Source organism: Oncorhynchus kisutch, linkage group LG13 (genome assembly GCF_002021735.2).
Source record: "Oncorhynchus kisutch isolate 150728-3 linkage group LG13, Okis_V2, whole genome shotgun sequence".
Classification (NCBI taxonomy): Eukaryota; Metazoa; Chordata; class Actinopteri; order Salmoniformes; family Salmonidae; genus Oncorhynchus; species Oncorhynchus kisutch.
In genome coordinates, this window is record NC_034186.2 from 74,697,133 (window position 1) to 74,709,767 (window position 12,635).

General features: G+C 49.9%; 1 protein-coding gene across 2 annotated transcripts in view; it reads left to right on the forward strand.

Moving 5' to 3' along the window:
* LOC109881270 (pyruvate kinase PKM-like) overlaps nucleotides 1–12,635 on the forward strand; it is a 30,772-nt gene extending 18,137 nt beyond the window's left edge. For both annotated transcript variants that reach the window (XM_031787346.1, XM_031787345.1), the window contains exons 7-12: nucleotides 8,736–8,886; nucleotides 9,388–9,540; nucleotides 10,000–10,166; nucleotides 10,282–10,348; nucleotides 10,524–10,638; nucleotides 12,233–12,635. In XM_031787346.1, coding sequence (XP_031643206.1) covers nucleotides 8,736–8,886; nucleotides 9,388–9,540; nucleotides 10,000–10,166; nucleotides 10,282–10,348; nucleotides 10,524–10,638; nucleotides 12,233–12,339 — 760 coding nt within the window. In that variant the 3' untranslated portion in view covers nucleotides 12,340–12,635. The remainder of the gene's footprint in view (nucleotides 1–8,735; nucleotides 8,887–9,387; nucleotides 9,541–9,999; nucleotides 10,167–10,281; nucleotides 10,349–10,523; nucleotides 10,639–12,232) is intronic.

Here is a 12,635-nt window from a genome sequence, read left to right on the forward strand (position 1 = left end):
GCTCTACCAGCTAGAATAGAGGAAGTATTCAGAGTAGGAGCTCTAAAAATGTTTGTTGTTGTTGTTGACCAGATACTATGCTATTTCACAGTAAACAAATGATCAACTGACTCAGCATGCTTATAGGTAAGGACATTCAACATGTACGGCACATAGACAAATAACTAAGGATTGGCTGAGAGAAATTGATACTAAAAATATTGTGGGAGCTGTTTTGTTAGTCTTCAGTGCAGCTTTTAACATTATTGATCATAATGTTCTGCAGGAAAAACATCTGTGTTATTGTTAGGTATGGGTAACTGGCTGTAAGGGAGTCAGGAGCAGGAGAGCAGAAGTTGGGGAGCCAAATGAGCCTTTAATTTCGGTGAACAAAACACACAGGCACTAAGAACACTAAACACAATATGGGTTGACATAACCCAGCAGAAACCAGTCTAGCGTGCACATACACGAAACAACAAACAATTCCACACACAGACATGGGGGGAACAGAGGGTTATATACACGTCTAATACTGAGGGAATTGAAACCAGGTATGTAGGAAAACAAGACAAAGGGAAAATGAAAGGTGGATCGGCGATGGCTAAAAAAACGGTGACGTCAACCGCCGAACGCCGCCCAAACAAGGAGAGGAAGCGACTTCGGCGGAAGTCGTGACAGTACCCACCCCTTGACGCGCGGCTCCAGCAGCCGGATGGAGACGGTGGAACTCCGTTAGCATTGTAGGGTCCAACACGTCCTCCACCGGAACCCAGCATCTCTCCTCCGGACCATACCCCTCCCACTCCACGAGGTACCCGACGCCTCGAATCCAGTATGGAGCGAACGGCGTATGCCGGGGCCCCCTCGATGTCCAGAGGGAGCGGAGGAACCTCCCGCACCTCAAACTCCTGGAGCGGGCCAGCCACCATCGGCCTGAGGAGAGACACATGGAACGGGGGGTTAATACGGTAATCGGAGGGGATCTGTGACCTGTAACACACCTCGTTCAGAATCCTCAGGAATTTGAATGGCCCCACAAACCACGGACCCCGCTTCCGGCAGGGCAGGCGGAGGGGCAGGTTTCGGGTCGAGAGCCAGACCCGGTCCCCCGGTGCCCTGAGGTCGTACTGAATGCCGTCTTCCACCTGCCTCACTGCGGTGACTGTCTGCGCTGGCTTTCTGGCGCAGCACGGCACCCTGAAGGTGAACATGGGTGGCGTCCCATGTCTCCTCCGCACGCCCGAACCAGTCGTCCACCGCAGGAGCTTTGGTATGACTCTGATGCCAAGGAGCCAGAACTGGCTGGTACCCCAGGAGGCACTGCGGTACCAGAGGTTAGTGGAGGAGTGGCGAAGCGAGTTCTGGGCCATCTCTGCCCAGGGCACGAACGCCACCCACTCCCCCGGCGGTCCTGGCAATAAGACCTACCCACATCCTGGTTCACTCTCTCCACCTGCCCGTTACTCTCAGGGTGAAAACCTGAGGTAAGGCTTATCGAGACCCCCAGATATACCATGAACGCCCTCCAGACCCTCGAAGTGAACTGGGGACCCCGTCAGACACTATACCCTCAGGCACCCTGTAGTGCCGGAACACGTGCGTAAACAAGGCTTCCTCAGTCTGTAGGGTGGTAGGGAGACCGGGCAGAGGAAGGAGAAGGCAGGACTTAGAGGAACGATCCACAACAATCAGGATCGTGGTGTTTCCCGGTGATGGGGGAGTTCGGTCAGGAAATCGATTGAAGGGTGTGACCATGGCCGTTGTGGAATGGGTATGACCATGGCCGTTGTGGAATTACCCATTCCCATTCCGATCGGCAGTCACACCTGCCGATCGATTTCCTGACCGATCTCCCCCAACTTACCTCTGGGCAGGTGCCTAGGAGCCTTACACTGCGCGCACACCGAGCAAGAGGAAACATAAACCCTCACGTCCAGCCTCCCGGGTGGCGCAGTGGTTAAGGGCGCTGTACTGCAGCCCCAGCTGTGCCATCAGAGACTCTGGGTTTGCGCCCAGGCTCTGTCGTAACCGGCCGCGACCGGGAGGTCTGTGGGGCGACGCACAATTGGCCTAGCGTCGTCCGGGTTAGGGAGGGCTTGGCCGGTAGGGATGTCCTTGTCTCATCGCACACCAGCGACTCCTGTGGCGGGCCGGGCGCAGTGCGCGCTAACCAAGGTTGCCAGGTGCACGGTGTTTCCTCCGACACATTGGTGCGGCTGGTTGGATGCGCGCTGTGTAAGAAGCAGTGCGGCTTGGTTGGGTTGTATATCGGAGGACGCATGACTTTCAACCTTCATCTCTCCCGAGCCCGTATGGGAGTTGTAGCGATGAGACAAGATAGTAGCTACTAAAACAATTGGATACCACGAAAATTGGGGAGAAAAGTGGGGAGAAAATTGGGGAGAAATTTAAAATGAAAATAAAATAAAAACCCTTGCTTCCTTAGCCAAAGTGGGCCACCAGTACTTCCCACTCAGACAGTGCACCGTCCGACCGATGCCTGGATGACCAGAGGAAGGTGACGTGTGGGCCCAATAGATCAGCCGGTCACGGACAGCAGACGGAATGTACAGATGCCCAGCGGGACACTCTGCACGTAACGCCTGCTCAATGTCCGCGTCCAGCTCCCACACTACCGGTGCCACCAGGCAGGAGGCTGGGAATATGGGGGTGGGATCCATGGGCCGCTCCTCTGTGTCATACAGCCGGAACAGTGTGTCTGCATTCATGTTCTGGGAACCTGGTCTGTAAGAAAGGGTGAAAACAAATCGGGTAAAAAACATGGCCCACCTTGCCTGGCAAGGGTTCGGTCTCCTCGCTGCCTGGATGTACTCCAGATTGCGGTGGTCAGTCCAGATGAGAAAAGGGTGTTTAGCCCCCTCAAGCCAATGTCTCCATGCCTTCAGAGCCTTGACAACAGCCAACAGCTCCCAGTCCCCCATGTCATAGTTTTGCTTGGTGGCGTACCCAAGCGCTAAGAGAGAGCACGGCTCCTATCCCAGCCTCGGATGTGTCCACCTCCACTATGAATGCCAAAGAGGGATCCGAATGGGCCAGCACGGGAGCTGAGGTAAACAGATCCCTCAGGTGACCAAAAGCCCTGTCCGCCTCAGCCGACCACTGCAAACGTACCGGTCCCCCCTTCAGCAGCGAAGTAATGGGAGCCGCTACCTGACCAAAACCCCCAGATAAACCTCCGGTAGTAATTGGCAAACCCTAGAAACCGCTGCACCTCCTTTACCGTGGTGAAGGTTTACCAATTACGCACTGCTGAAATGCGGTCACTCTCCATCTCCACCCCCGAAATAGAAATGTGCTACCCTAGGAAGGAGATGGACTATTGGAAGAGCAGGCATTTCTCAGCCTTGACGTACAGGTCATGCTCCAACAGTCGACCAAGCACCCTGAGCACCAGGGACACATGCTCGGCGCGTGTAGCGGAGTATATCAGAATGGCATCAGTATACACCACTACACCCTGCCCGTGCAGGTCCCTGAAAATCTCGTCTACAAAGGCTTGGAAGACTGATGGAGCATTCATCAATCAGTACGGCATGACGAGGTACTCATAATGCCCTGAGGTGGTACTGAATGCCGTCTTCCACTCGTTTCCCTCCCGGATACGCACCAGGTTGTAAGCGCTCCTGAGATCTAGTTTAGTGAAGAAGAGCGCCGCGTGCATTGACTCAATCGCAGTGGCGATAAGAGGCAGCGGGTAACTGTACCTCACAGTGATCTGATTGATCCCTTGATAGTCAATACACGAGCGCAGGCCTCCCTCCTTCTAGCTGGTTGAAGGTCAGGGTGGTATCCCTGCAGGCCAACTCCCAACGGACATCCTCACGCAGGCTGCAGCGGTAGTGGTCGTTCCATCCCGCTCCTGCGGCCAGGGTCCGAAATTCCAGTGCGAACTCCTGGGCGCTCCTCGTCCCCTGCCTCAGGTGGAAGAGACGTTCACCCGCCACTCTACCCTCGGGCGGGTGGTCGAAGTCAGCCCGGAAGCGGCGGGTAAACTCCTCGAAGTGGTCCAACGCCGCATTTCCTTCTCCCCACACGGCGTTTGCCCAATCTAGAGCTCCCCTAGAGGCATTATTTATTTTAGGCAGGTCTAAAGAATCATGATATGAAGAAAATGTAGTCTATTTAAGAAGAACAGAATAGCATACTCTTGAGTTGTCCTTATGTTAGGCCCTGACCAAACTATGCCATATGGCTGTGGGCTACACTAGTTAATTTAGCAGACAAGATTTGCTTAGAATTCCTTGGCATTATGAAGAATACAGTTGAACACAGCTCAATAAAATAGAACAGATATTTTCTACAAACAATTGTGGCTATTCTGTGTTGAACGGTTAACAAAGAAACTGGTCCTACTATATGCTTCATTTAGAGTTATTTGTGCAACTTTAGTTGTAATACAACTGTTGAGCTTTATGTTTAGATTTTAAAAACATTCTGAGGCTGCATGATAGGACTCTGCTTTCTTGACATCGCTATCAACAAAACAAGTCCTACAGGCTCTGGTTTTATAGCACCAGGACTACTGCTGAGCAGTAGTCCATACTGTATGGCCAAGTGCCACAAAGTGGGACATAGGCAAATTACACTTGGTCCAGAACAGAGCAGCACGGCTGGCCCTTAAATGTACACAGAGAGCTAACTTCAATAACATGCATGTCAATCTCTCCTGGCTCAAAGTAGAGGAGCGATTGACTACATCACTGCTTGTCTTTATGAGAGGTATGGACGTGTTGAAGGCACTGAGCTGTCTGTTCAAATGACATGCACACAGCTCAAACACCCATGCATACCCCACAAGGCATGCCATTGCCACCAGGGGTCTCTTCACAGCCCCCAAGTTCAGAAAAGACTCTGGGAAATGCATAGTACTACATAGAGCCATGGCTACATGGAACTATTCCACATCAAATAACTCAAGCAAGCAGTAGAATCAGATACCATATGGAACAACGCGGACTGTGAAGAGACACACACACAGGCACTCACAAACACATACGCACAGACACGCTAACACACGCACTACACACACGTACATTGTAATATTGTTTTATTGTGGTATTACACATTTTGTATTGTAGATACACTACAGTATACAGTACCAGTCAAAAGTTTGGACACACCTACTCATTCCAGGGTTTTTCTTAATTTTTTACTATTTTCTACATTGTTGCATAATCGTGAAGACATCAACACTATGATCAAGGCGAACTGGCAACAGACAAATGGAGAACACAGGTATAAGTACACTGGGGAAAATGGAGAAGATGGGCGACACCTGGAGGGGTGTGGAGAGAAGCACAAAGACAGGTGAAACAGATCAGGGTGTGACAACCATGAAATAACACATATGGAATCATGTAATAACCAAAGAAGTGTTAAACAAATCAAAATATATTTAATATTTTAGATTTTTCAAAGTAGCTATTTTTTACCTTGATGACAGCTTTGCACACTCTTGGCATTCTCTCAACCAGCTTCAGAAGGTAGTCACCTGGAATGCATTTCAATTAATAGGTGTGCTTTGTTAAAAGTACATTTGTGGAATTTCTTTCCTTCTTAATGCGTTTGAGCCAATCAGTTGTGTTGTGACACGGAAGGGGGGTATACAGAAGATAGCCCTATTTGGTAAAAGGCAAGAACAGCTCAAATAAGCAAAGAGAAACAACAGTCCATCATTACTTGAAGACATGAAGGTCAGTCAATCCAGAACATTTCAAGAACTTTGAAAGATTCTTCAAGTGCAGTCGTAAAAACCATCAAGCGCTATGATGAAACTGGCTCTCATGAGGACTGCAACAGGAAAGAAAGACCCAGAGTTACCTCTGCTGCAGAGGATAAGTTCATTAGAGTTACCAGCCTCAGAAATTGCAGCCCAAATAAATGCTGCACAGAGTTCAAGTAATAGACACATCTCAACATCAACTGTTCAGAGGAGACTGCGTAAATCAGGCCTTCATGGTCAAATTGCTGCAAAGAAAAGGACTAAAGGACACTACTAAAGGACACCACGAAGAGACTTGCTTGGACCAAGAGACACAAGCAATGGACATTAGACCGGTGGAAATGTTTGTTTCCAACCGCCATGTCTTTGTGAGACAGAGTAGGTGAACGTATTATTGCGTGGTGGGGTTTCCACCGTGAAGCATGGTGTGGAGGTGCTTTGCTAGTGACACTGTCATTAATTTATTTAGAATTCGAGGCACACTTAACCAGCATGGCTACCACAGCATTCTGCAGCGATACGCCATCCCATCTGGTTTGCGCTTAGTGGTACAATCATTTGTTTTTCAACAGGACAATGACCCAACTCACCTCCAGGCTGTGTAAGGGCTATTTGACAATGAAGGAGATTGATGGAGCACTGCATCAGATGACCTGGCCTCCACAATCACCCAACCTCACCCAATGCATTCCAGGTGACTACCTCCTGAAGCTGGTTGAGAGAATGCCAAGAGTGTGCAAAGTTGTCATCAAGGCAAAGAGTGGCTACTTTGTAGAATCGAAAATCTATTTTGATTTGTTTTACACTTTTTGGTTACTACATGATTCCATATGTGTTATTTCTTAGTTTTGATGTCTTCACTATTATTCTACAATGTAGAAAAGAGTAAAAATAAAGTAAAACCCTTGAATGAGTAGGTGTGTCCAAACTTTTGACTGGTAGTGTATATACAGAAGTATGTGGACACCCTTCAAATGAGTGGATTTGACTATTTCAGTCACACCCGTTGCTAACTGATGTATAAAGCACACAGCCATGCAATCTCCATAGACAAACATTGGAAGTAGGATTGCCATACTGAAGAGCTCAGTGAATTTCAACGTGGCACCGTCATAGGATACCACCTTTCCAATAAGGCAGTTTGTAACATTTCTGCCCCACTAGAGTTGCCCCGGTCAACTGTTGTTATTGTGAAGTGGAAGCGTCTTGGAGCAACAACGGTTTAACTGTGAAGTGATAGGCCACACAAGCTCACAGAACGGGACCGCCGAGTGCTGAAGTGCGTAGCGTGTAAACATCGTCTGTCCTCAGTTACAACACTCACTACCAAGTTCCAAACTGCCTCTGGATGGAAAGCAGCAGCACACAAGCCTAAGATCCCCATACGCCATGCCAAGCATCAGCTGGAGTGGTGTAAAGTTCGCCGCCATTGGACTCTGGAGAAGTGGAAACGCGTTCTCTGGAGTGATGAATCATTCTTCATTATCTGGCAGTCTGACGGGTGAATCTGGGTTTGGCGGCTATCAGGAGAACGCTACTTGCCAGAATGCATAGTGCCAACTGTAACGTTTGGTGGAGGAGGAATAATGGTCTGGGGTTGTTTTTCATGGTTCTGTCACACCCTGACCATAGTTTGCTTTGTATGTTTCTATGTTTTGGTTGGTCAGGGTGTGATCTGAGTGGGCATTCTATGTTGGATGTCTTGTTTGTCTATTTCTATGTCTGGCCTGATACGGTTCTCAATCAGAGGCAGGTGTTAGTCATTGTCTCTGATTGGGAACCATATTTAGGTAGCCTGGGTTTCACTGTGTGTTTGTGGGTGATTGTTCCTGTCTCTGTGTTTTGCACCAGATAGGGCTGTTTTTGGTTTTCCACGTTTATTGTTTTGTAGTGTTAGTGTTTATCTTTTTGTTATTAAACATGAATCAAAGAAACCATGCTGCATTTTGGTCCGCTTCTCCTTCAGATGAAGAAAACCGTTATAGGTTTGGGCTAGGCCCCTTAGTTCCAGTGAAGGGAAATCGTAATGCTACAGCATACTATGACATTCTAGACGATTCTGTGCTTCCAACTTTGTGGCAACAGTTTGGGGAAGGCCCTTCCCTGTTTCAGCAATGACAATGCCCCCGTGCGAGGTCCATACAGAAATGGTTTGTCAAGATCGGTGTGGAAGAACTTGACTGGCCTGCACAGAGCCCTGACCTCAACCTCATTGAACACCTTTGGGATGAATTGGAATGCCGATTGCGAGCCAGACCTAATTGCCCAACATCAGTGCCCGACCTCACTAATGCTTTTGTGGCTAAATGGAAATGCCTTCCGGAAGAGTGGAGACAGTTATAGCATCAAAAGCGGGACCAACTCCATATTAATGGCCATGATTTTGGAATGAGATGTTTGTCAAGCAGGTGTCCACATACTTTTGGTAAGGTAGTGGTGTTGTATGGTGTACTGTTTTATTTTAAATGGTGAAGTAATTGCCTTCATCTTGTTTGGACCCCAGGAAGAGTAGCTGCTGCCTTGGCAGAAACTACTGGGGATCCTTAATAAATACATATAAAATCACTCTGCAGTATCATAACCACGGAATTAAATAGAACATTCTATTGTATCTCTGCTATCATAACAGACACATTCCCACTGACAGCGAAGTGATGGATAACCACGTCTGGATGTTATAGATCTATAATCACACTGACAGCTGACAGCAGAGTGATGGATGAGGATGTGTCAGAACTATATAGGATCTGGATATTATATATCTATGATACATCACCCATATGGCTGTCTGTACATGAATATGTCATCATAAGTCATGTCTTCTTCTCTCCTTCCTCCTCCTACCCTCCCCCCATCTCCCTCCCTCCCTCCCTCTCTCTCCATCTCTCTCTCCCTTCCTCTCTCTCCCTCTCTCCCGCTCCCCCTCTCTCTCTCTCCCTTCCTCCCCCTCCCCCTCTCCCTCTCTCTCTCTCTCTCTCTCTCCCCCTCTCCCTCTCCCTCTCCCTCTCAGTTTCTTGGAGATCCTGGCGGAGAGTGATGGGGTGATGGTTGCCAGGGGTGACCTGGGCATAGAGATCCCTGCAGAGAAAGTCTTCATCGCTCAGAAGATGATGATCGGACGTTGCAACTCCGCTGGCAAGCCAGTTATCTGTGCCACACAGGTCAGAGGACACACACACACACACATACTCACACAGTCCTGGAGCCATGTTGAGTGTGTTGTATGGTACAGCTCTTGACTCAGAGTGACAGCATAATAGCAGTTAAAAAAAAATAAAAGGCCAAAATGCACACATACACATGCAGACATACACACACATAAATACTTCAGGGCATGAAGAGAGGGGCAGCGCCAAACAACATACACACGCAGTTGGGATGTGTTGCATAGGATATTAGCAACAGGACACAAAATATAATGATGATAACATAGATACTGTCTCTCACAGACACACACACATAGACACGGACACAAACACTCCTCGGTCTCATGTTCTCTCTGTCTCCTTCATATTGACTCATATGGCTAGACTCTGTGTGGAGTCTCACGAATATCAATAACCATCCCTCCCCATCACTCTACCCATTCTATTGTCAGTGTCTTCTCTCATGTTGCCCAACCACATCCCTTGTGTGCTGATGTGTGTGTGTGTGTGTGGTAGATGTTGGAGAGCATGGTAGCCCACCCCAGGCCTACGCGTGCGGAGGGCAGTGACGTAGCTAACGCAGTGTTGGATGGAGCCGACTGTGTGATGCTCTCTGGGGAGACAGCTAAAGGACTGTTCCCTGTCGAGTCTGTGGCCATGATGCACTCGGTCAGTGTGTGGAGAGTAGAAAGTCCATTCTATTAAATAATCATTTGGTGGGTGCTTATATTTGTCCTATTTCACACGTGTACAAGTGTGTATTATAGATGTGTAAATTGGAAATGTGTTTTTCAATATATCCCAACTCCCACTGAGACACCCTCAGAGAGTGGGGTCACAGCCAGCCATTGTCAAAGGCGACCCTGGAGCAATTAGGGTGGTTAAGTGCCCGGCTCAAGGGCACATCAACATATTTTTCACTTTGTCGGCTTGGGTATTCAAACTAGCGACCTTTTGGTTACTGGCCCAACTCTCTAACCGCTAGGCTACCTGCTGCCTGTCAAATATGGAGAATTGGGCTGTAGGACACTTCCAAGGAATCAAAATGTCTGACAAATTTAGATTTTGCGGTGACCTATCCCTTTAACCATTCCCCCTTCATCTCTGTCACACCACACACACCTACAGATCTGCAGGGAGGCGGAGGCAGCCATCTTCCAACAGCAGTTGTTTGAGGAGCTTCGTCGTCTGACCCCTCTGTCCAATGACCCTACTGAGGTCACTGCTATAGGAGCTGTAGAATCCTCCTTCAAATGCTGTGCTGGAGCTGTCATAGTACTCACTACTACTGGCAGGTATGCTGTTATCCACACACACACATACACACACACTGTACATGCAAACACACACAATGCTCACTGACTCCAACCCTCTCCCTTTCTGCTCGTTCTATCCCTCGCTCTCTCCCAGGTCAGCCCAGCTCCTGTCCCGGTATCGCCCACGCTGTCCCATCGTCGCGGTAACAAGAAGTCCTCAGGTGAGACAGAATACTGGCCCACTCTACGAGTCACAACCCCTAAGGTTAGATTTAGGATTGTTGTTTGATATGTGGTTGTAGCCTGTAGAGTGGGGCTGTTACCTGCCTCCCTCAGGGTAAAGGTAAAGGCTGTTAGTTTGGGTGGACTGATGCAGTGTGTGGGTTCTGTCTCCAGGTGGCACGTCAGGCCCAGCTGCTGAGGGGTGTGTTCCCAGTGCTGTTCCACCCCCTCCCTGCCCCCGTCTGGGCCGACGATGTAGACAACAGAGTCAACTTCGGCATGAACATAGGTCTGTGTGTGTTGAAGGGGTGGGTGTGTGAGAGAGAGAGAAAAGGAGTGGGAAAGATGGGGAGAAAGTGGGAAAGAGAGAACTTAGGTTTAGTGTCATATGGGTGTTATTCACATCTCTTTTCACTCTCTCACTATGTCTGCCTCCCCCTTCCACCCTCCCTCACTGTGTCTGCCTCCCCCTTCCACCCTCCCTTACTGTGTCTGCCTCCCTCTTCCACCCTCCCTCACTATGTCTGCCTCCCCCTTCCACCCTCCCTCACTGTGTCTGCCTCCCCCTTCCACCCTCCCTTACTGTGTCTGCCTCCCTCTTCCACCCTCCCTCACTATGTCTGCCTCCCTCTTCCACCCTCCCTCACTATGTCTGCCTCCCTCTTCCACCCTCCCTCACTATGTCTGCCTCTCCCTTCCACCCTCCCTTACTGTGTCTGCCTCCCTCTTCCACCCTCCCTCACTATGTCTGCCTCCCTCTTCCACCCTCCCTCACTATGTCTGCCTCCCTCTTCCACCCTCCCTCACTATACCTGCCTCCCCCTTCCACTCTCCCTCACTGTCTGTCTCCCTCTTCCACCCTCCCTCACTATATCTGCCTCCCCCTTCCACCCTCCCTCACTGTCTGTCTCCCTCTTCCACGCTCACTGTCTGCCTCCACCTTCCACTCTCCCTCACTGTCTGCCTCCCTCTTCCACCCTCCCTCACTATATCTGCCCTACCCCTTCCACCCTCCCTCACTGTGTCTGCCTCCCCCTTCCACCCTCCCTCACTGCGACTTCCTCCCCCTTCCACCCTCCCTCACTGTGTCTGCCTCCCTCTTCCACCCTCCCTCACTGTGTCTGCCTCCCCCTTCCACTCTCCCTCACTGTCTGCCTCCCTCTTTCACCCTCCCTCACTGTGTCTGCCTCCCCCTTCCACCCTCACTCACTGTCTGCCTCCCCCTTCCACCCTCACTCACTGTCTGCCTCCCCCTTCCACCCTCCCTCACTGTGTCTGCCTCCCTCTTCCACCCTCCCTCACTGTGTCTGCCTCCCTCTTCCACCCTCCCTCACTGTGTCTGCCTCCCTCTTCCACCCTCCCTCACTGTGTCTGCCTCCCTCTTCCACCCTCCCTCACTGTGTCTGCCTCCCCCTTCCACTCTCCCTCACTGTCTGCCTCCCTCTTCCACTCTCCCTCACTGTGTCTGCCTCCCTCTTCCACCCTCCCTCACTGTGTCTGCCTCCCTCTTCCACTCTCCCTCACTGTCTGCCTCCCTCTTCCACCCTCCCTCACTGTGTCTGGCGCCCTCTTCTACCCTCCCTCACTGTGTCTGGCTCCCTCTTCTACCCTCCCTCACTGTGTCTGGCTCCCTCTTCTACCCTCCCTCACTGTGTCTGGCTCCCTCTTCTACCCTCCCTCACTGTGTCTGGCTCCCTCTTCTACCCTCCCTCACTGTGTCTGCCTCCCTTTTCCAATCTCCCTCACTGTGTCTGCCTCCCTCTTACACCCTCCTTCACTGTGTCTGCCTCCCTTTTCCAATCTCCTTCACTGTGTCTGCCTCCCTTTTCCAATCTCCCTCACTGTGTCTGCCTCCCTCTTCCACCCTCCCTCACTGTGTGTAGGAAAGGCCAGAGGCTTCTTCAAGACAGGTGACATGGTGATCGTGGTGACCGGCTGGATCCCTGGTTCTGGTCACACTAACATCATGAGGGCAGTCCACGTGCCCTAAACACTCTGTTCCTATTGGACACTACCACTGACTGACAGACAGGTCCACCAATCCTAAGTGGCACATAGCCTAACAGACACACTAACTAGAACACTAACTACATAGATAGCATAGAACTAGAATGAATACATTTCCCTTATGTGGCGATGAAGTACATAAACAAAACAACAGTCAATATTTTTTCCATGTTCATTGAAAGTGATTTTAATGTAGTCAATGTTTTTGTGTGTTATTCATTTCTGTCTTTGAAGCACTGCCTCTCTCCAAATAAAGCTTGGAGCATAACCTTATCATAA